General features: G+C 36.8%; 1 protein-coding gene across 2 annotated transcripts in view; it reads right to left on the bottom strand.

Annotated features, from left to right (window-relative positions):
* The window catches only part of snap25a (synaptosome associated protein 25a), a 39,271-nt gene that overhangs the window by 10,202 nt on the left and 3,846 nt on the right, over positions 1–25,223 (bottom strand). The window contains exons 2-5 of one of the 2 annotated variants that reach the window (XM_058064556.2): positions 11,294–11,437; positions 9,934–9,975; positions 7,116–7,164; positions 2,725–2,842 (exon numbers count right to left, since the gene is read on the bottom strand). In XM_058064556.2, coding sequence (XP_057920539.1) covers positions 2,725–2,842; positions 7,116–7,164; positions 9,934–9,975; positions 11,294–11,365 — 281 coding nt within the window. In that variant the 5' untranslated portion in view covers positions 11,366–11,437. Of the gene's footprint in view, positions 1–2,358; positions 2,477–2,724; positions 2,843–7,115; positions 7,165–9,933; positions 9,976–11,293; positions 11,438–25,223 lie in introns of both variants that reach the window. The other variant, XM_058064537.2, reaches the window with a different exon arrangement.

Raw genomic sequence — 25,223 nt, 5'->3', positions numbered from 1 at the left:
ATGAGCATTCCAAGGATCATGCTCGCCAGTCATTCCATGTCATTGTCCTTTCCCAAACGGTGGTAAAAGGGAATGGGGGCGGGGTGTCGTAAAGAAAAAAAAAAGGTTTAGTTGCCTGCAAAAAGGGTGAGCGTCGAGTGGATGTTAGAGCGGCGTGGCGGTGACAAGATCATGCAGATGAAAAGTCCTAGCGCCGGGATGGTTGGCGTTGTTACGTGTTGTTGTCGGAATGTTAAGAGATGCTAGGAACGGCTACACTTAAGTGGAGGCTCAGAGGAAAGGGTACTCGGGACGAGAGGCGCTTCCTGGTAACCCTCGGCTTTGGCTGAGTGGAGCGGAGCTTATGTGGAGGACGGCTACGTTCACGTTGTTGTGTCCATTGGCAAATGGAACTTTTCATTCTGAAGTATTTGTTATGAAAGATACAATGGGAAATGGTATCGGCTGTATCGCACACCATTAAGTTTATATCGCGCCTTGAATATATTACTACATTAATATATGATATATTTACCGTATTTTCCGGACTATAAGTCACACTTTTTTTCATAGGTTGGCTGTTCCTGCCACTTATAGTCCAGAGCGACTTATAAATGAAAAGATTGTTTGTTACATAAACACTGGACAACTTAGCTGAATAACAATTGTGTTAGCATATCTTACATAGCTTACTTAGCTGAATAACCATTGTGTTAGCATATCTTACTTAGCTGAATAACGACTGTGTTAGCATATCTTACATAGCTGAATAACCATTGTGTTAGCATATCTTACATAGCTGAATAACCATTGTGTTAGCATATCTTACATAGCTGAATAACCATTGTGTTAGCATATCTTAGCTGAATAACCATTGTGTTAGCATATCTTACATATCTTACTGAGCTCAATAACCATTGTGTTAGCATATGTTACGTAGCTGAATAACGATTATGTTAGCATATCCTAACTGAATAACCATTGTGTTAGCATATCTTACATATCTTACTTAGCTGAATAACCATTGTGTTAGCATATCTTACTTAGCTGAATAACCATTGTGTTAGCATATCTTACTTAGCTGAATAACCATTGTGTTAGCATATTTTACATAGCTTACATAGCTGAATAACAATTATGTTAGCACATCTTACTTAGCTGAATAACCATTGTGTTAGCATATCTTACTTAGCTGAATAACCATTGTGTTAGCATATCTTACATATCTTACTGAGCTGAATAACCATTGTGTTAGCATATGTTACTTAGCTGAATAACGATTATGTTAGCATATCCTAACTGAATAACCATTGTGTTAGCATATCTTACATATCTTACTTAGCTGAATAACCATTGTGTTAGCACATCTTACTTAGCAGAATAACGACTGTGTTAGCATATCTTGCATATCTTAGCTGAATAACCATTGTGTTAGCATATCTTACTTAGCTGAATAACCATTGTGTTAGCATATCTTACATATCTTACTTAGCTGAATAACCATTGTGTTAACATTTCTTACATATCTTACTTAGCTGAATAACCATTGTGTTAGCATATCTTACTTAGCTGAATAACCATTGTGTTAGCATATCTTACTTAGCTGAATACCCATTGTGTTAGCATATCTTACTTAGCTGAATAACCATTGTGTTAGCATATCTTACATATGTGCGACTTATACTCCGGAGCGACTTATAGTCCAGAAAATATAATAATATAATATAATAATAAATAATCAATGCTGTTATTTATTATTTATTTATCCAAGCAAAGTTTGACATTTTTCCCGGGCTAAATTAAGCATAAAAATAGCTAAACCAACAAAAATACAAACATAAGGCATTCAGAAGAAGCATTCAAATACAAAATATAGGTCACTAAGTGTTTGTAATAATACGCTGACGAGACAATATCAACTTTATTGGGTAGTACGAGCGTAAGGGTGACTATAGGGGTGTTATTTCATTTTTAGAGGACTCTAATGTGAAAAAGCTGTATATAGAAGGTTGTAAATAGGTCTTATATGCCCCAACTATGAAAATATTGTCATTCATTTATAGTCGGATCTGGAACCAATTAGACGTGATTACTGTAGTTCTGTTTGTATTATTGACTATTATTTAAAGCATGCGGGCTCATAGATATTAATATAGATATTATTGACTGTTATTTAGCTACTCTTTAGGTAGGATTATATGGGAGCGGTCTTCCTGTGGGTATGGATGTGTGCAAGGCGCACAGCAGGACTACTCGAAGCCGATTGCCGTAATCATGCCAGCAATTAATTAATTAGTTGTTTTTTTTTTGAAAAGAGTTAATTGCTATTTCTGTGACGGCAGGCAGGCAAGTCAGGCAGGCAAGGCAAGCAGCACCTACTTGTTACATGGACAGGAGCAAAGACCACAGAATTTCCCTAGATCGTTCAAATTCTTTTCTGCATCCTTCATGTCCTTATTGATTTGGTCCATTCCCTCCTCGATGCGCTCCAGTTGTTCTGATTAAACGCGAGTCATTTATCCCCCACCGAACGAAGCACGAGAATCAGAGAGAGAGATAGAGAGGAGGAAAGAAAGAAAGAAAGAGGACAAAAGGAGAGAAGACAACAACTTCAGACACTCACTGTGACGAAATAAAGCAAAAAATAGTAAATTAAATTAAAAAAGAAACAAAAAAAAAAAAGGAAAAACTGGACGCCACCCACATACGTGACAACCTTTTAGAGGCCCGTTTGTCAGTACCTACTTGTTACATGGACATATGAAAATTCCACAGCATTTCCCTAAATCTTTTAAATTTTTCTCGGCTTCCTTCATGTCTTGGTTGATATGGTTCATGCCATCTTCAACACGATCGAGTTGCTCTGGTCGGGACAAAGGGATGACAGTAGCGGAATGAATGTCATTGGCTGTTTGACAGAAATATCAATTATGATGTGGAGAAATTTGCTCGGGTGAATTCATTTCCATATCTACTGCTTGTATTACGTGGGATGCATTTAACAAAACATAAGGCAGAGGTGTTCAAACTTTTGATATTTTGCAGATATTTTTATACTGGATATTTGTTTATATATTTCAAGAAAAAAAAACAGCATCTGAAAAAACATTATTGCTTGTTTGCGTCCCATTTCTATTGTTTTTTTAACATTAATTTTCCAAAATTTTCAACTCCCTTCTTTCTTTCCTCAATATTATGACTATATTCCAATAATATTTTAACTTAAGTTCCAATAATATTATACTTTTTCCCCAAACTAATTTTCTAAAATGTTATTTTTTTTTAATGTTTGTTTCTCATATTAAAACTTAAAAAAATTATTCCATTAATATTTCAACTCTATGCTACTAAATGATATATATGAAAATTCTAATTTTTTTTAATCTCAGAGTACAACTTTTTTTCTTAATTTTCCAAATATTTCAACTCCCTTCTTTCTTTCCTCAATATTATGACTATATTCCAATAATATTTTAACTTAAGTTCCAATAATATTATACTTTTTCACCAAACTAATTTTCTAAAACGTTATTTTTTTTTAAACTTAAACAAATTATTCCATTAATATTTCAACTCTATGCTACTAAATGATATATATGAAAATTCTAATTTTTTTTTTATCTTAGAGTACAACTTTTTTTCTTAATATTTGACTTTATTTTTGTAAAGTTATAATTTTTTTTTACTGTTGCATTTTTAGAAAATGTCCAGTTATTTTAAGCTGCTTCTTCTAAATTCATATTTAAATTATATGTTTATATTTGTATAATTTTATTGATGTATTTGACATGATTAACTTTTTTCCCAACCTAATTTTTTCAAAAATTTCCATTTCTTATATTAAAATTTTAATTTTGTTTTTGTTATGGGTACCGATAATTATCGGCCCGTGATATGGTGATATTTGAAATTGAGAGTTGGATAATATCGGATATATTTGACACCAACTTAATTTTCCAAAACAATTTTATTTTTTAACGTTTTTTTCTCATATTATGACTTAAAAATAAAAATAAAATCTTCGGTTAATATTTCAACTCTATGCTACTAAAATGACATTATTTTTCCTTAAGTTTTTATTTATTTATTAAAACTTTTTCCCTTAATATTTTGACTTTATTCTTGTAAGGTTATTGCAGATTTTTCTATTTTTACTGGGATTTTTTTTCCCAACTATGTCAAGCTGCTTATTCAAAATGTTATATTTAAATTCTATATTTATTTGTATAATTTTCTATCTTATATTATATACATCTTTTTACGTTAATTTTTTCCGTAACCTAATTTTCCAAAAATTCCACAAATATTACAGTATACAAAACAGTCATATTGTCTTTAATATTTCAACTTTATTCAACTGACATTTTCTTCTCATAATATTACAGTGTTATTCTCATTATTACAAATTTTAACTTTGACTGTATTGTTGGAAAATTACTGCTCCTTTCTTGTTAAATGGGCAAAAAAAAAAAAAAAAACGCCGGCCACAATTGGCCCCAGGGTCACACTTTGGACACCGCTGCCCTTAATATATGGAATGTTGTAATATTCTCCAAGTCACATGGTCCACATCAGTCAGTTACCATGGAAATGCCTTTTACTTTGGAAATGTATACTCACTCATATTTTCCAATGTTTTTGTTTTGTTGTGGAATCACTGTGATGCGTTTAGTGTCACCTTGGGTAATGTAGCTTCGACAAAAATGAAACGATGTTTGTTGATGTTTCGTGTGTATGACCTGCCTTTCTGGGCCTCCGTCATGCTAAAATGGCGGATGGTGGAATTCATCAATGAAAGTATGTTCCCCATTCATAAATCCCCGGGGGTCGTTAGCAGTATGCTAATCAAGGACCTTATTACATGATTCAGTGTTTTGATGGCGGCGGCGCGGAGCGTGCTACGCTCATTAAAGTGTGCGGCATGCAGTGTAAATGAAGGCTGTTCAGTCGGCTGTGCTGAAGGTTTTTGAGTCCCGTGGGGGGGCGGGGGGGGCACGCTGACACAAATCCAGGGTCGGAGGAGCAATCGTGGAAATGTTTACGGCCCTGTTGGGGCAATTAACGATGCTTTATGGGACAAATCAAATGCTTTATGAGTCTATGCTATGCTATGATGCTAATGGTACCTTTTCATGGTTTCAGCATAGTCGAATATTTTGTCTTTACCGAATAAATCTATGGATATCGAAGTGGCAGGGACTTTTTCGTTGACCTCAAAAAGTAAAGATTAAGAGAATTAAGTCGGAAATTTACCAGAAAAAAAGTTGCAGATTTAAGAGGGAAAAAAAACTTGTTACATTACGAGGATAAATTTGTAAATTTACGAGAAAAACATTGTAAATTTACGAGAAACAGAGTCGTAATATTATGAGAATAAAGTCGTAAATTTCAGAGAAAAAAAGATGCAGATTTAGGAGGGAAAAAATCGTAACATTACGAAAATAAAGTTGTACATTTACAAGCATAACGTCATAAATGTAAGCGAAAGAGTCGTAATATGAGAATAAAGTTGTACATTTACGAGAAAAGAGCAATAATATGACGAGAAAAAAATCGTAAAATTTAAGAGAAAAAAGTTGTAGATTTAGGAGAAAAAAACTTGTAACATTATGAGAATAAAGTTGTAAATTTACGAGAAAAACATTGTGAATTTATGAGAAAAAAGGTCATAATATTATGAGCATATAAAGTCGTAAATTTACGAGAAAAAATTTACGAGAAAAAAAACTTGTAACGTTACGAGAATATCGTCATAAATTTACAAGAATAACGTCATAAATATAAGAGAAAAAGTCATACTATGACAATAAAGTCGGGAATTTATGAGAAATAGAGTCGTAACATTATGAGAAAAAAGTCGTAAATTTACGAGAAAAAAGTTGCAGACTTACGAGAAAAAAACATAACATTATGGGAATATAGAGTCATACATTTACAAGAATAACGTCATAAATCTAAGAGGAAAAAGTCATAATATTATGACAATAAAGTCGTAAATTTATGAGAAAAAAATTTGTAAATTTATGAGAAAAAAATTCGTAAATTTATGAGAATATAAAGGCATAAATTAAGAATAACGATGAGAAAAAGAGTGGTAATATGAGAATAAAGTCGCAAATTCCTCGAGAATAACGTTGTAATATTCAGACAAAAAGAGTAGAAATATTATGAGAATAGAGTCGTAAATTTACAAAAATAATGTAATATTCCGCGAAAAAAAACTAGTAATATTATGAGAATAAAGTCATAAATATAAGAGAATAACGTCGAAAAAAAAAATACAATTCCTTCAAGAAGGAATGAAGCTTTCCTCTTGCTTCAATCAAGCTTTTTATTGATAACGTATCAGCGAGACAGAGCAGTCCAGCGCAAACAGATTAGCATGGCTAGCCCTTCTCGCTAATTGTTATCATAACAATAACCTGCCCACACATCCAAAAAACATTTGTTGAAAAACAACAACCTTGAATCTTATTTACGTCTTAAATACTATCTCTGATTTTGTCACCTGACTATAGGGGTGTTATTTCACATGTAGAGAGCTCTAACAATGGTAAAAGTCGCATTTACAAAGTCAATGTAATTGTCTGATATTTGGAGTCATTACGGAGTATATATAAATAAACCTAACAATATTTGAAATAATGTTCAAAGTCACCCTGCCACCAACACGTAAATAGTAATATTCATAATAGTACTACACTGTATTTTGGCATTGTGGTACTGTGTTTTTTGTGTGTGTGTGTGTTTCTTGGCACTTTCAACACGTCCAGCTGCTGTTGTCGGCTAATGGAGAGAAAAAAAAACAAAAAATACTAGCAAATAGAAAGAAAACAATAAAAGTAAAGTATTAAAAATGAACAAAGGTTAATAAATAAGAAGCTGAAAATATAAACATCATCCTGGAGTGAAAAGATTTCAAATTCAAATTGTCAATAACAAAACCCCCAAACATTTGTTAAGAAAAACATAGTCAATGAAAAATAATAATAGTCATTACTATATACAAAATAGACAATTCTACATTCCATTATGTACATAAATGTGGCGTTCCTAGTATGTGAATATATTTCTAATGTAACATTCTTACAGTATTATTAATATAGCATAATATAACCATTTCCATGCACACTTACCTCCTTGTTCGTCCAACATAACCAAAGTCCTGATGCCGGCATCTTTGCTCTACTCCCCAAAGGCCAGGCAAGGAGGTAGCAAGGTAGGGTGAGGTAGCAAGGTAGGGAGAAAACAAGGAAAGAAATATAACAGAGGTTAGTCATAACGCTCCACACCGGTCATCACTGTCAAACAGTATAGCAGTTTTATCGGAACCGACAAATGAGGGGTAATATCACAGGTTCCCCCGGCATGGTGTGGCTTCTCGGAAACAACGATAATATGCGGCACCTGGCTCGGCCCCGATAGGCATAAATCTGATTATCCAGTGTTGGTGTATACACGCTGGTAATAGAGCATGCATGAAGGCACATGCCCCCCCCACCCAGACCCCCCCCAGCTGCCTCCTCAGCGGTTTCGGAGGAAAGCCAACTGACTTTAGAGAGGCGAGCAGGGAGCAATAAGGCAAATATATTCTGTAATTCAGCCAGGAGTAATCCCCATGAAGTAAAATGTGCCTCTGGAGGGAGGGGGGGAGGTGTGGGGGGGGCACTCTTATGGAGTAAACATGATCTCAAACAGGCAAAGAAATGCCTTGCCCTCTCCTATCTGGGGAGGGGGGGGAGATTTACACATTTTAATATCACAAATGTGACTATAGGGGTGTTATTTCACATCTGGAGGGCTCTAATAATGTTAAAACCTGTATTTAGAAACTCCTAAGCAGGGTTATCCATGCTTAATCACGAAAATATTGCATTAATTATCCTACTATGAGTGGTTAGAATTGTAGGTTAGAATTTTGCGGTGTTGCAATTTAATGATTCCCCCCCATGAATTATTTCATCTTGAAAATAAACGTTATTAGTTTTTGCAACAGAGGCCAATCTGAAAATACCATGCATATGTACCACATGCTTGTCTATCACCTACAACTAGGTCTTTTTTTTTTAAATGTCCTATCTTTTCACAGGTTAAAACAGTTCCTGGATGGATGGATTCATCTGTGGCGTGCTTCAGTCAACATACAGTCGAGAATCAACGCCCTCAAACTCTGGCATTTTATGTCGTTTTTGGATGCTTCTCAAGCCCCTGTTGAGTGTGTGTGAGGTTTCCGCTGTTTTTTTGACCAGAAAAGTGCATTTTCAGCAAGTTGAAAAAATGAAAAAAACGACATACTAACCCCTTACGTTTTTTGTCAAAAATCACCAAATTCAAACTCTGGCATTTTATGTCATTTTTGGATGCTTCTCGGACCCCTGTTGAGTATGTGTGAGGTTTCCACTGTTTTTTTGACCAGAAAAGTGCATTTTCAGCAAGTTGAAAAAAAAAAAAAAAAAAAAAAAAAACGACATACTAACCCTTTACGTTTTTTGTCAAAAATCAATGCCCTCAAACACCGGCGTTTTATGCGCTTTTTGGGTGCTCCTGGGCCCCCGGGTGAGTGTGTGTGAGGTTTCCGCTGTTTTTTTTTACCAGAAAAATGCATTTTCAGCAAGTTGAAAAAATGAAAAAAAAACGACATAAAAATCATAAAAATCAATGCCCTCAAACTCTGGCATTTTATGCCATTTTTGGATGCTTCTGGGGCCCCTTTTGAGTGTGTGTGAGGTTTCCCCAGTTTTTTTTAACCAGAAAAGTGCATTTTCAGCAAGTTGAAAAAAAACAAAAAAAAAAACGACATACTAACCCCTTACGTTTTTTTTGTCAAAAATCAATGCCCTCAAACACTGGCGTTTTATGCGCTTTTTGGGTGCTCCTGGGCCCCCGGGTGAATGTGTGTGAGGTTTTCTCTGTTTTTTTGACCAGAAAAGTGCATTTTCAGCAAGTTGAAAAAATGAAAAAAACTACATACTAACCCCTTACTTTTTTTGCCAAAAATCATCGCCTTCAAACTCTGGCATTTTATGCCATTTTTGGATGCTTCTGGGGCCCCTTTTGAGTGTGTGTGAGGTTTCCCCAGTTTTTTTAACCAGAAAAGTGCATTTTCAGCAAGTTGAAAAAAAACAAAAAAAAAACCACATACTAACCCCTTACGTTTTTTTGTCAAAAATCAATGCCCTCAAACACTGGCGTTTTATGCGCTTTTTGGGTGCTCCTGGGCCCCCGGGTGAGTGTGTGTGAGGTTTCTGGTGTTTTTTTGACCAGAAAAGTGCATTTTCAGCAAGTTGAAAAAATGAAAAAAACTACATACTAACCCCTTACTTTTTTTGCCAAAAATCATCGCCTTCAAACTCTGGCATTTTATGCCATTTTTGGATGCTTCTGGGGCCCCTTTTGAGTGTGTGTGAGGTTTCCCCAGTTTTTTTGACCAGAAAAGTGCATTTTCAGCAAGTTGAAAAAAACAGAAAAAAACGACATACTAACCCCTTACGTTTTTTTTCAAAAATCAACGCCCTGAAATACTGGCGTTTTATGCGCTTTTTGGGTGCTCCTGGGCCCCCTGTTGAGTGTGTGTGAGGTTTCCCCAGTTTTTTTGACCAGAAAAGTGCATTTTCAGCAAGTTGAAAAAATTAAAAAAACACGACATCCTATCCAGTCAAGATGTGCTTTCAACCAAGGTGGGAACGGCTCGGCTAACAATCCTAAATAAAATGAATCCTCTTTGCTAGGACGTCCTCTGTGGCTGAGGAGTGATGTTATTGTGTGAGACAACCTTAGCATCCAACGGCGCTGCTGCTATGTTTAGCTTTCGCTTTGACATGGCGGCTCGGAACGACCATTAGTGGGGGTTGTATAAGACGGACATTTAAGTTGTCAACAGGTTACATATTTACCATAAGTTAAAAAATTAAATTAAAAAAAGCACATTTTGAATATTTTAAAAGGTCGTTTTACCTCTTCCACCAGCTGCAGCATACGACGAGTGCTCTCCAGTGACTGTGGGGGGGGGAAAATAAAGTTGTTATTGGAAAAATAAGTGACATGCAATGTAAGCTCATATTGTACTCTTGACTGTAATAAGTATAACAACATGACAGCGTCACCTTTTAATGAACACTTTACTAACTGCACTAAATTCATCAGACAGCAACTTAACATGAAACACGTGTATATACAAATATTCACACAATCCTAATACGAGTTTAAAATAAAGCTGTGCTGCGATGTTGTCAGCTTCCTTTTTTGCTCTGTGGCTCCCTCTGGTGGACAGAAGCCATTTGCAATGCTTAATATGCTCCTCCAATGAAAATGCATTATGGGAACAGTTTAAAATGTTTTAAGGTAGTCATGTAGGTCAGTATGTAATATACATATATATATATATATATATATATATATATATATAAAAATACACACACACTAGTATAACATGACAGCGTCACCTTTTAATGAACATGTTACAAACTACACTAAATTCATCAGACAGCAACTTAACATGAAACACGTGTATATACAAACACACACATCCTAATATGAGTTTAAAATAAAGCTGTGCTGCGATGTTGTCAGCTTCCTTCTTTTTTGCTTTGTGGCTCCCTCTGGTGGACAGAAGCCATTCGCAACACTTAATATGCTCCTCCAATGAAAATGCATTATGGGAACAGTTTAAAATGTTTTAAGGTAGTCATGTAGGTCAGTATGTAATATATATATATATATATACACACACACACACACACTAGTATAACAACATGACAGAATCGCCTTTTAATGAACACTTTACAAACTACACTAAATTCATCAGACAGCAACTTAACATGAAACACGTGTATATACAAATATACACACATCCTAATATGAGTTTAAAATAAAGCTGTGCTGCGATGTTGTCAGCTTCCCTCTTTTTGCTTTGTGGCTCCCTCTGGTGGACAGAAGCCATTTGCAATGCTTAATATGCTCCTCCAATGAAATGCATTATGGGAACAGGTTTAAATGTTTTTTTTTTCATATTACACTCATATTGGTACATGTTTATATGTTTCAGAGTATGATGTTTTTTTGTTTGAGATCACTGATAGCTTGTGATTGGCAGCAACTACTAAATACAGTACATTCTGTGTACTTTCATCTTTCCATGTACTTTCAGCAGTACCCCCAGCAGTACATATTACTGGTGTAATTCAGTTTTTTCCAGGAAATAATCTTTAACTACAAAAAAAACAACAAAAAATATCACCATGTTAACAGTATCGTGATATATGGTATCGTGATACGTTATCGTATCGTATCGCCATATTCGAGTGCTTGTTCTCACCTCGTCGGCCAGCTGGTCGGCACGTTGCTGCATGTCTGACAGCTCGTTGCGCATGTCGGCGTCATCTGCCATGGCTGTTGGGTGCGGGGGGTGGAGAGGGTCTCCAACAGGGAAGAAAAGATCCTAGAGGGAATCCAGAAAGAGCTGAAAGAGAAAACAAGACAGCCGGCGATTTTGTGTAAACAGCTGAGGCCAGTGATGTGTCAACACTTCTAACCGAATCACGGCGTGACCTTGAACCAGTAGCCGGTGGTCACCGCACGGTTGCCGAAGGATAGATCGCCATCAGAAGGCTCGGTTGCTACAAGCGCGTCAGGCTCATTTGCACTGAGGTTGACCAGAAATGAAAGGACAAGCCACAATGGCCGCTCACACCACAAACATGTGCTTACATTTGCTAATTAGCTAATGATCAACGTCAGGCCGATTTGTTCTTTTAAGCACAGCGAGGCCGGTTGTCACAACGCCGTGTAGCCGTGCACGGACTTACTAGATGTGACTTCATGGGAGGAGAGCAAGCACGGATGGTTGCAGAAGAATGTCCAATTAGAGCAAAGGGTCTCCAAAGTGCGGCCCAACGCCATTAACCACCTGTAGCTGTGTTTTTTTTTTTTTTTTTAATGGACCCTTGGCACATTCTAAAAATACAATGTAACGTTGTAATTTAATGAGTAAATATTACATTATTTACTTAAGTTGAACTATTAAAGAATAAGGAGGTTATATATGAAGATATTGGCTTTTTTTTGCCAAAAAAACAATATTGCCGATATTGTCCAATTCTCAATTTCCGATACCGATATCAGCCGATAACATGACATGTGGTGGAATGAACACACATGTGTTGTACACAGCATTTTTTTTTTATCAGGAAAAAAAATTATATCAACCAATAATTTTAATTAAAAAATTAAAATTAAATAATTTTAATTTTTTTGTATTCTAATCATAAAAACATTACATTTTCAGAGAATAGATTCTTTTAAATTATGAGGAAAAATACTCTATTTTTTGGAGCCGAGTTGAAATATTAAAAAAATATAGTATAATAATATATAATATAAAATAAACAATTAATTTAATTGTATAATAATATTTTAATTATATATTATTTTTTATTATGAACAAATTATTAATTATAAAGTAAATATATAAATAAATACTATAAATATAATATTTACAAAAGTTATGTATTATATTATGAGAACAACATTTACAGAAAAGTATACTATTATTAATAATATTACAAGAATAAAGTTAAAATATTTGGGGGGAAAAGACAACAATAAAGTCAAAATATTAAGAATAAAAGTCATATACTAATGAGGAATTTTACAAGATTTTTGCGAGAATAAATTCTTAACATGAGGAAAAATCATGCAATTTTTGGAACAGAGTTGAGATATTTATTTATAAAAATAACGTGTAAAATATTACGGGAGTACAGTCATAATATTATTGGAACAAACTTAAACATGACATGGGAAGAAGCTGAAATATTCGGATAAAAATTTTAAAAAAAAGAAAAAAATAGTATAATATAAAATAAATTATTATTTTTTTTTATTATATGTAATTTTATTATATATTATATTTATTATTCTAAATAAATGATTAATTATAAAGTAAAATATATAAACGTGGTATTCCTGCCCTAAATTCTCTCTCTGCTCGCCTTTTCTGTGCTGCGTGGCTTCACAACAGCAGCCATGTTGGCTTACATAAACCTCAAAGTGCACGGCGCACCGCAGTGCTTCGCGTCTGAATCCGGTCCGATTTACAGCAGACTTCATGGCGACTTGACAGTGGGGGAGGGGGGGTGGTGGTGGTGGTGGTGGTGGTGGAGAGGACGGATTATCGCTTCCCTGCAGATTTATGCAACCAAAATCAAACATTGGGCTTTGAACGCACCGCGCTGACCTTTTTACTTTATGGCTCAATTTACAGGCGTCACATTTTGCATCATAGCTCGCCTCAGCGCTTCCTGCTGCCTGGCGCAGGAATTTCTCTTCATCCTTTTTCTTTCCCAACAAGCAGGAGGTACAGTACTGCAACCATTATGTAACTAGTACAATTACTCGGATTATATACTACAACATTGCTACCAAATACAAACAATCCTTAAGCCTACGAGAATCAAACCCAGGTCTTTCCGATCTCCTGACTGTGTAGGCTACACGATAACCGGCCATCTTTATGTCTAATATGTCTTATTTTCTCTGATTACATCTGCTATACTGGGTAAACAAATGTACAGGTGACTGTAGGGGTGTTATAGTATCTGCGGGTCTCTAATAATGTTAAGATTTAGGAGATTAGAAACAGGATTTTCCATGCAAAATATTGTATTAATAATGCTAGTATGAGTGGTTAGCACGCAGGCCTCACAGCTAAGAAACCCGAGTTCAATTCCATCCTCGGCCATCTCTGTGTGGAGTTTGAATGTTCTCCCCGTGTATGCGTGGGTTTCCTCCCACATTCCAAAAACATGCTAGGTTAATTAGCGACTCCAAATTGTCCATAGGTATGAATGTGAGTGTGAATGGTTGTTTGTCTATATGTGCCCTGTGATTGGCTGGCCACCAGTCCAGGGTGTACGCCGCCTCTCGCCCAAAGACGGCTGGGATAGGCTCCAGCACCCCCCTGCAACCCCCGTGAGGACAAGCAGTAGAAAATGAATAACTGAATTTCTGCTATATTGCATAATAGGAGTGTAAATGTGACTATAGGGGTGTTATTTTACCTTTAGACATCTCTACAATGTTATTTTACTATGCTAACTATGCTAAGTAACCCTATGTTGTAGAGATTCCCTGCACAAAATTAACGGCAATTAGTGTACATTGGAGCCCTCCAGATGTGAAATAACACGTATTAAATAACAAGTATTATTATTATTATTAGAAAACGAATGAATGAATGAATCTTACTATGCTAATATTCCAATAGCATCAATTCAACTGCAAATGTCAACATAATGCTAACACTCGTTTTCACTATTAGCAAACAATGTGACACGTGGCCACGTTTTTCTCGTGATTCCTAGCTTGTTTCGTTTTTACAAGAAAACGTCAACATCCGTATGAACGCTAAATTTGACCTTAAATGGAGACCCGCCCGTAAAGAAACCAAAAACTTTAGTGTTTTTAGTGTAATGAACTTCACTCACGCCATAGCAAATGCGCCTCTCTGTTACGACGACAGATAGAAGAATCACGGCTGATATTCCCCCACAACGCCACAAAGCGTCACACAGCGTCTGAATCTCTCTTTTTTTAAACTGCATTCTAACCGGAACACATCACTAACAGCACCATTCCAACAAACGTGTACTATTTGTAACTTACGTCTCTCGTCCATTCATCCTGGGAAGCACACTTCCTCATTCACTTTACAAGAACACGACGTGCATTCACGGACACTCCGTACATCACAACACCTTTATAATACATAAAAAAAAAGATGAAGAAAAACATGAGACGGATGTTTTTATGACTTGCTTCTGAATTCTTAATTCGTATAAACAATTTACTACATTAAAGTATGCTGAATAATACACTAAAAACAAAGTACTTTAAATTACGTGATGTCTTTGAACGCTACTCTTCATTGCTTATAATAACATGGTTTAAAACAGGGGTCTCAAAGTCAATTTACTTGGGGGGCAAAAAAAACGCATTGATTAAAAACAAATTTACACCCATTCCACAACCACAACACCGGACTGTAACCAAGGTGACCTTTGACCTGGTACCAACAGGGAGACGATAAAAATCAGGATGCTGACTTTTATTAAAACACACAACAGTGCTGTAGAATGAAGCACTAAACAAACAAACCTGTCAAAATAAGAGCGCGTGGACACTTTTATTACACCCGGTTCGCCTGTAGGAGCGTGTCAAGGGTGTGGTTTGCTGATTAGCGCTGGTGTTGAATTGATGGCACTCCAGAAAAAAAGGGAGGGGGGGGGGCGTAAAAAGGTGATGTATGGCTCAGTCAGGCGATTATTGGATTTAGGCTGAACGCCGCATCGACTCCCATATAGGATTTGAAATAAATGGCTAGCAATACAAGCTGCAATCCCATACATAAGGAATAGCATTGAATAGCATCTATTCAACTTTAAAGTGATATCAATTTATCATGCCTTTTTATGACTTCACAATGGTCGCCATGGGAACAATAACAGCAGATATGAATGTAACACGGGATTGCACACCTCCATTCTGTAGTATTATTTCTTCTTTAGATACTACCAGCTAATGCTACATCTACAATCAAATACTTTGTATTGTCCCCCGCTTGTCCCCGCACTCCCCGCTCTGTTTTCTTTTTTTGTATTTTCTATCCCCTCCTGCTCCGGTCCAGCCGTTCCAAATTTGCATAACAAAAACATCAAATAAAGCCAAACAATAACAAATCTGTTTAGCAAGTAAGGGAATTTAGATGAATGAGTACTATTTTAGTACTATTGGACAGGACCAAAAATATCATTTTAATAAAATAAAGTTAAAATATTAAAGTCAAACAAAACAAAGTTGTAATTTTTGGAAAATTAGGTTGGGAAAAAAAATTATAATATTATGAGAATAAAGTCACAATTACAAAAGGAAAGTAGGACATGGAAAAAACAAAGAATTTACAAGAATAAAGTCAAAATATTAAGAGAAAAAAGGCATAATCAAATAAGAAAAAAAATCAAAACAAACTGACATTTTAATTTTTGGAAAATTTGGTTTGGGAAAAAATATATAAATTATGAGAATAAAGTCATGATTAAAAGAGGAAAGTAGGACATGGAAAAAAATTAAGAATTTACAAGAATAAAGTCAAAATATTAAGAGAAAAAAGGCATATTCTAATAAGAAAAAAAATCAAAACAAACTGAAGTTTTAATTTTTAGAAAATTAGGTTGGGAAAAAATTATAATATTATGAGAATAAAGTCATAATTACAAAAGGAAAGTAGGACATGGAAAAAACAAAGAATTGACAAGAATAAAGTCAAAATATTAAGAGAAAAAAGGCATATTCCAATGAGGAAAAACGTTGTATTTTTTTGGAAAATTAGGTAGGAAAAAAATATATAATATTATGAGAATAAAGTCATAATTAAAAAAGGAAAGTAGGACATGGAAAAAACACAATTTACAAAAATAAAGTCAAAATATTAAGAGAAAAAAAGGCATATTCCAATGAGAAAAAAATTGCAATATTATGCCAAAAATATTGTCATATTGATTTTTTTTTTATAAATCATAATATGACAGACAAACAAAACAAAATAAAGTTGGGAAATTATGATAATTCAAACACTATCCGGTCCATAAATATCCAACTCTGCGACACAGTACATGTCGGCATTCATGCATCCCCAGTGCCGACAGCATTCATGCAGCCCCCCCCCATCCCCCACAACCACAACGCTTTGTTTTTCTATGCTATATTTGCTAGAAGCATAACCCCCGCCTGAATAATAACGATGATGTAACATGACACAACACACCTAAGTGTCACTTCAGCTGGAGCTCTCTCGCTCTCTCCGGAGAGGAGCTAGCATTAAGTGCTTAAGCGACGTCCTGGCGGGTGGCTCTACAGACACTGACATGCATTATTGACCCGAGAATCCCTCACCCCCGACCCTTATTCATCTCACACACACATAGTTGATAGCTTTCTTGAACATATTAAACAGATATGCTACTAATGCTATGCTATATGCTATATGCTACTGGTATAAACCCATGCAAAACTACATAGGAAAATAACAATTCAAAACTAAGCTCTTCTTCCGGGTTACGTTACACAATGAAGTCGATAATCCCACAAGACAACACGGTATCGGTGCCTCGCAGCATTTTCGACGGGCGAATTCAAGGGCTTCCAAAAGACAAAAGGACAAGAACAAGCGAAATGAAACCACTTTCTTAACTGACTCACGTACTCAAGTACTACATGAAGACTGAGGAAAAGACTCAAGTTTTTCTGACTTACACAGAGACTCAAGTTTCACTGACTGATGGGGACTCAACGAAAACTGAAGTTTCACTGACTCGCCGGTAATCGACAAATATTAAAGTTTCACTGACTCACGGGTGCTCAACAAAGACTCAAGTTTCACTGATTCACAGGTGCTTGACAAAGACTTGAGTGTCACTAACTCATGGGTACTCAACAAGTACTTCAGTGTAACTGACTCGCGAGTAGCATCAAGACGACTAAGGGATTTGACAAAGACTCGAGTTTTACTGACTTACATGCGTGTGACAGAGACTTGAGTTTCACTGACTGATGGGAACTCAAAGAAAACTCAGGTTTCACTGACTGATGGGTACTCAAAGAAAACTCAGGTTTCACTGACTGATGGGTACTCAAAGAAAACTCAGGTTTCACTGACTCACAGGCAACCAACGAATACTCAAATTTCCCAGACTCACGGATCCTCAACAAAGACTCAGGTTTCACTGATTCACAGGTGCTTGACAAAGACTTGAGTGTCACTAATTCATGGGTACTCAACGGGTACTTCAGTGTAACTGACTCGCGAGTAGCGTCAAGACGACTAAGGGATTTGACAAAGACTCGAGTTTTACTGACTGATGGGAACTCAAAGAAAACTCAAGTTTCACTGACTGATGGGTACTCAAAGAAAACTCAGGTTTCACTGACTGATGGGTACTTAAAGAAAACTCAGGTTTCACTGACTGATGAGTACTCAAAGAAAACTCAGGTTTCACTGACTGATGGGTACTCAAAGAAAACTCAGGTTTCACTGACTGATGGGTACTCAAAGAAAACTCAAGTTTCACTGACTGATGGGTACTCAAAGAAAACTCAAGTTTCACTGACTGATGGGTACTCAAAGAAAACTCAGGTTTCACTGACTGATGGGTACTTAAAGAAAACTCAGGTTTCACTGACTGATGGGTACTCAAAGAAAACTCAAGTTTCACTGACTGATGGGAACTCAAAGAAAACTCATGTTTCACTGACTGATGGGTACTCAAAGAAAACTCAAGTTTCACTGACTGATGGGTACTCAAAGAAAACTCAAGTTTCACTGACTGATGGGAACTCAAAGAAAACTCAAGTTTCACTGACTGATGGGTACTCAAAGAAAACTCAGGTTTCACTGACTGATGGGTACTCAAAGAAAACTCAAGTTTCACTGACTGATGGGTACTTAAAGAAAACTCAGGTTTCACTGACTGATGGGAACTCAAAGAAAACTCAAGTTTCACTGACTGATGGGTACTCAAAGAAAACTCAGGTTTCACTGACTGATGGGTACTTAAAGAAAACTCAGGTTTCACTGACTGATGGGTACTCAAAGAAAACTCAAGTTTCACTGACTGATGGGAACTCAAAGAAAATTCAAGTTTCACTGACTGATGGGTACTCAAAGAAAACTCAAGTTTCACTGACTGATGGGAACTCAAAGAAAACTCAAGTTTCACTGACTGATGGGTACTCAAAGAAAACTCAGGTTTCACTGACTCACAGGTCCTCAACAAAGACTCAGGTTTCACTGATTCACAGGTGCTTGACAAAGATTTGAGTTTCACTGACTGATGGGGACTCAACAAAAACTCAAGTTTCACTGACTCACAGGCAACCAACGAATACTCAAATTTCCCAGACTCACGGATCCTCAACAAAGACTCAGGTTTCACTGATTCACAGCTGCTTGACAAAGACTTGAGTTTCAATGACTGATGGGTACTCAACGAAAACTCAAGTTTCACTGACTCGTGTACTCAAGTACTACATGAAGACTGAGGAAAAGACTGAAGTTTTTCTGACTTACACAGAGACTTAAGTTTCACTGACTGATGGGGACTCAACAAAAACTCAAGTTTCACTGACTCACCGGTAGTCGACGAATACTAAAATTTCACTGACTCACGGGTGCTCAACAAAGACTCAAGTTTCACTGATTGACAGGTGCTTGACAAAGACTTGAGTTTAACTGACTCACAAGTACTACATGAAGACTGAAGGATTTGACAAAGACTCGAGTTTTTCTGACTTACACGGAGACTCAAGTCAACGCGCCGTTAACCGACGAATACTAAAATTTCACTGACTCACGGGTGCTCAACAAAGACTCAGGTTTCACTGAGACTTGAGTGGATGCATCTGCCAGTAAAAGACCCATGCAAGGTGAACACAAGGGCGTCTGCGATGATATCAGTCGCCTTAACTGGAATATCACTGCATGCTATTACAGCCGGCGTTTGACTGCTAGAGGAGACATGACGGTGTTCTGGAGGGGGCCCGGAACACTAAAAAGATGGGGGGTAGGGGGAGTGGCGGGGGGGGGGGGGGGTGGCGGGATTAGCATATGATGAAAAACCACTGAGGCAATCTCTGCACATGTCGACGGTGTTTTGGATTTTAGCACATTTGGTTTACGATGCTATAAAAGTCTAAGCAGAGACTTGTAAACGAGTCAGCGTGGACCTGCTTAAGTCGGTCACGCTCATGTCGACCCCCCCCCCCCCCCACCCCCCAACCGATGTTAGACATACAGGATGTGACTCATGAATAAAGCCTTTTTACCGACTCGGGACTCATGGTTACTCACCTCCGTTAATTCATTCACTTACTCACGACAAAGACTCGGGTGTCACTAAGTCAGGACCAGTTGACAAAGACTCACGTTTCACTGACTCACAAGTGCGCAACGAAGACTTGATATGTTTTCACAGACTCACGAGAGCTTCATGAAGCTCACAAAGACTTGGCCAAGATTCAAGTTTCACTGATTTACGGGTACTTGACAAAAGACCGGAGTTACACTGATTCACAGGTGCTCGACACAACTGGAGTGTCGCTAACTCATGGGTACTCAACGAGTACTTCAGTTTAACTGACTCGCGAGTAGTGTCAAGACGACTAAGGGATTTGACAAAGACTCAAGTTTTTACTGACTTACATGCGTGTGACGGAGACTTGAGTTTCACTGACTGATGGGGACTCAACGACAACCCAATTTTCACTGACTCACCGGTAATCGACAAATACTAAAATTTCACTGACTCACGGGTGCTCAACAAAGACTCAAGTTTCACTGATTCACAGGTACTTGACAAAGACTTGAGTGTCACTAACTCATGGGTACTCAACGAATACTCGAGTTTAACTGACTCACAAGTACTACATGAAGACTGAGGGATTTGACAAAGACTCAAGTTTTTCTGACTTACACGGAGACTTAAGTCAACAAAAACTCAGGTTTCACCGACTCACCGGTAACCGACGAATACTAAAATTTCACTGACTCACGGGTGCTCAACAAAGACTCAAGTTTCACTGATTCACAGGTGCTTGACAAAGACTTGAGTTTCACTGACTGACTCACAAGTACTACATGAAGACTGAGGGGTTTGACAAAGACTCAAGTTTTTCTGACTTAAACGGAGACTTAAGTCAACGCACCGGTAACTGACGAATACTAAAATTTCACTGACTCACGGGTGCTCAACAAAGACTCAGGTTTCACTGATTCGCAGGTGCTTGACAAGGACTTGAGTTTCACTTACTGATGTGGGTACTCAATGAATACTGAACTGAACTCACTAGTAATCGACAAATACTCCAATTTCACCGATTCACAGGTGCTTGAGTTTCACTGACTCATGGGTACTTGATGAAAATTGGAGTTTCATTGACTCACGGGGATTTGACAAACACTCGAGTTTTTAGTGACTTACTGGTGTTTCACGGACTCACCAGTGCTTGACGAATACCAAAATTTCACTGACTCACGGGTGCTCAACAAAGACTCAGGTTTCACTGATTCACAGGTGCTTGACAAAGACTTGAGTTTCACGTACTGATGGGTACTCAACGAATACTGAAGTTTCACTGACTCACTGGTAATCGACGAATACTCAAATTTCACCGATTCACAAGTGCTTGAGTTTCACTGATTCATGTGTGTTTGATCAAGACTGGACTTCAGTGACTCAATGAATACTCACGTTTCACTGACTCACTAGTAATCAACGAACACTCCAATTTCACCGATTCACAGGTGCTTGAGTTTCACTGATTCATGGGTACTTGATGAAAATTGGACTTTCATTGACTCACGGGGATTTGACAAAGACTCGAGTTTTTAGTGACTTACTGGTGTGTGACGGAAACTTGAGGTTCACGGACTCACCAGTGCTTGACGAATACCAAAATTTCACTGACTCATGAGTAGTTTCAATGGTAGTTTCTGCATGAACGCTGAGGAACGACGGGTAATTTGAGTGAACGGAGTACCCGATTCACTTTAGTGAGTGACTCATAAGAGCTGAGATCAGTGTAAGGAATGGATTTTCCCATCACTAGTCTATTATCAAGTGTCCATTATGGTCTTTTTTCTTACTTCTTCATGTTCTTCTTCTTCTTTTTCTTACTAAACAATGCCAGTGTTGATTACATCGACGATGTTGACGTTGACGTCAGACATCCGGTCAATATTCCATATTCCGTAGTCAATATTCCAGCATAGCGTCAGCAGAATTCCTTCAGCTAAAACCACCATCAATCCATAACGACTTCATCAATATTGAGGCATTCCATTCCCCCTTTCTGGTCACGGAGCAGCTGGGGAATATGAAAAGAGCATAATTCCAACGACATCCACCACCGGCGATCCTGATTGATATCAGAACTCAGCTGGAAGTGGTCTGCATTTCATTCACATCAGTTGTGGAGTAGCCAGGCCGCTTCAGAGCCTGTTGAATATTTGACAAGTCATAAAAACATTAAAAAGCAATCAGGCTTGCCTGGAGGATAGCACACTCGACACACACACACACACACACACACACACACTCAAAAATATCAAATTACAACACAACTGCCGTGTTTGATGCCTGTAAGCAAGTGGAAGACGTTACGTTAGCGCCGTATCATACGATCCACGATCCACACAAATGACATGTATGAACAACAAACATGAACCTGACGTAATCTACTGATCTGTTGCCGACCAACAGAGGCGCTGTTACTGTTAGTATATACTATATACTGTATATGTACTTCTGTTGTGTGTATATACAATATGTATACTACATACAGTATGTTTCTTTGCTTCCAGCACAATGACAAAATGAAATTGTAACAACGCACAACGAGGTATTCTTCACGCACACCAATGTAGCTATCGTTTTCTTTTTGTGTAGTATTAATTAATTAGTATTAATTGGGAGTGCAACGTAACACTAAAACATCCCGACACCGAACGTCATGACACCAAACATCGTAAACAAAAATTGTTGTGACACAAACGTCACTCGTAACGTAACACCAAACACCGTAACCGCGTGAACGTTGTAGCGCAAAACATCGGAACACCAAACATTGTGACAATAAACCCAATGCTGGAAGCAAAAAAAATATACGATTTTAAAACCAAACGTTGCAACGCCAAACATCATGACATCAAACACCGTAACCACGAAAGGCCGTAACACCAAACATCGTAACCACAAAATGTCATAATATGAAACAACATAACCACAAAATGTCCTCTCATCAAACATCGTAACCTCAAAATATTGTAACACCAAACATCATAAACTCAAAATGTCGTAACACCAAACATTGTAACCACAAAATGTTGTAACACCAAACATCGTAACCACAAAATGTAGTAACATCAAACATTGTAACCACAAAATGTTGTAACACCAAACATCGTAACCACAAAATGTCATAACGTCAAACATCGTAACCACAAAATGTTGTAACACCAAACATCGTAACCTCAAAATGTTGTAACACCAAACATCGTAACCACAAAATGACATAACATCAAACTTCGTAACCGCAAAATGTTGTAACACCAAACATCGTAACCTCAAAATGTTGTAACACCAAACATCGTAACCTCAAAATGTTGTAACACCAAACATCGTAACCTCAAAATGTTGTAACACCAAACATCGTAACCACAAAATGACATAACATCAAACTTTGTAACCGCAAAATGTTGTAACACCAAACATTGTAACCACAAAATGTCATAACATCAAACATTGTAACCGCAAAATGTTGTAACACCAAACATCGTAACCGCAAAATGTCATAACGTCAAACATCGTAACCACAAAATGTTGTAACACCAAACATCGTAACCACAAAATGACATAACATCAAACTTTGTAACCGCAAAATGTTGTAACACCAAACATTGTAACCACAAAATGTCATAACATCAAACATTGTAACCGCAAAATGTTGTAACACCAAACATCGTAACCGCAAAATGTAGTAACATCAAACATTGTAACCACAAAATGTTGTAACACCAAACATTGTAACCACAAAATGTCGTAACATAAAATATTGTAACCGCAAAATGTTGTAACACCAAACATCGTAACCACAAAATGTCATAACGTCAAACATCGTAACCACAAAATGTTGTAACACCAAACATCGTAACCTCAAAATGTTGTAACACCAAACATCGTAACCACAAAATGACATAACATCAAACTTCGTAACCGCAAAATGTTGTAACACCAAACATCGTAACCTCAAAATGTTGTAACACCAAACATCGTAACCTCAAAATGTTGTAACACCAAACATCGTAACCTCAAAATGTTGTAACACCAAACATCGTAACCACAAAATGACATAACATCAAACTTTGTAACCGCAAAATGTTGTAACACCAAACATTGTAACCACAAAATGTCATAACATCAAACATTGTAACCGCAAAATGTTGTAACACCAAACATCGTAACCGCAAAATGTCATAACGTCAAACATCGTAACCACAAAATGTTGTAACACCAAACATCGTAACCACAAAATGACATAACATCAAACTTTGTAACCGCAAAATGTTGTAACACCAAACATTGTAACCACAAAATGTCATAACATCAAACATTGTAACCGCAAAATGTTGTAACACCAAACATCGTAACCGCAAAATGTAGTAACATCAAACATTGTAACCACAAAATGTTGTAACACCAAACATTGTAACCACAAAATGTCGTAACATAAAATATTGTAACCGCAAAATGTTGTAACACCAAACATCGTAACCACAAAATGTAGTAACATCAAATATTGTAACCACAAAATGTTGTAACATCAAATGTTGTAACATCAAACATTGTAACCACAAAATGTCGTAACACCAAACATCGTAACCACAAAATGTAGTAACATCAAATATTGTAACCGCAAAATGTTGTAACATCAAACATTGTAACCACAAAATGTCATAACGTCAAACATCGTAACCACAAAATGTTGTAACACCAAACATCGTAACCTCAAAATGTTGTAACACCAAACATCGTAACCACAAAATGACATAACATCAAACTTCGTAACCACAAAATGTTGTAACACCAAACATTGTAACCACAAAATGTTGTAACACCAAACATTGTAACCACAAAATGTAGTAACATCAAATATTGTAACATCAAAATGTTGTAACACCAAACATTGTAACCACAAAATGTAGTAACATCAAATATTGTAACAGCAAAATGTTGTAACACCAAACATTGTAACCACAAAATGTAGTAACATCAAACATCGTAACCGCAAAATGTTGTAACACCAAACATCGTAACCACAAAATGTTGTAACATCAAACATTGTAACCGCAAAATGTAGTAACACCAAACATTGTAACCGCAAAATGTAGTAACATCAAACATCGTAACCGCAAAATGTTGTAACACCAAACATCGTAACCACAAAATGTTGTAACATCAAACATCGTAACCACAAAATGTAGTAACACCAAACATTGTAACCGCAAAATGTCGTAACATCAAACATTGTAACCACAAAATGTAGTAACATCAAATATTGTAACCACAAAATGTTGTAACACCAAACATTGTAACCACAAAATGTAGTAACATCAAACATCGTAACCGCAAAATGTC

Source organism: Doryrhamphus excisus, linkage group LG11, assembly GCF_037039965.1.
Source record: "Doryrhamphus excisus strain RoL-2023G ecotype Guam linkage group LG11, RoL_Dexc_Guam_v1.1, whole genome shotgun sequence".
In the NCBI taxonomy this organism is placed as follows: domain Eukaryota; kingdom Metazoa; phylum Chordata; class Actinopteri; order Syngnathiformes; family Syngnathidae; genus Doryrhamphus; species Doryrhamphus excisus.
Note: the sequence above shows the minus strand (reverse complement) of the source record. Positions and strands in the feature narration are given on the sequence as shown.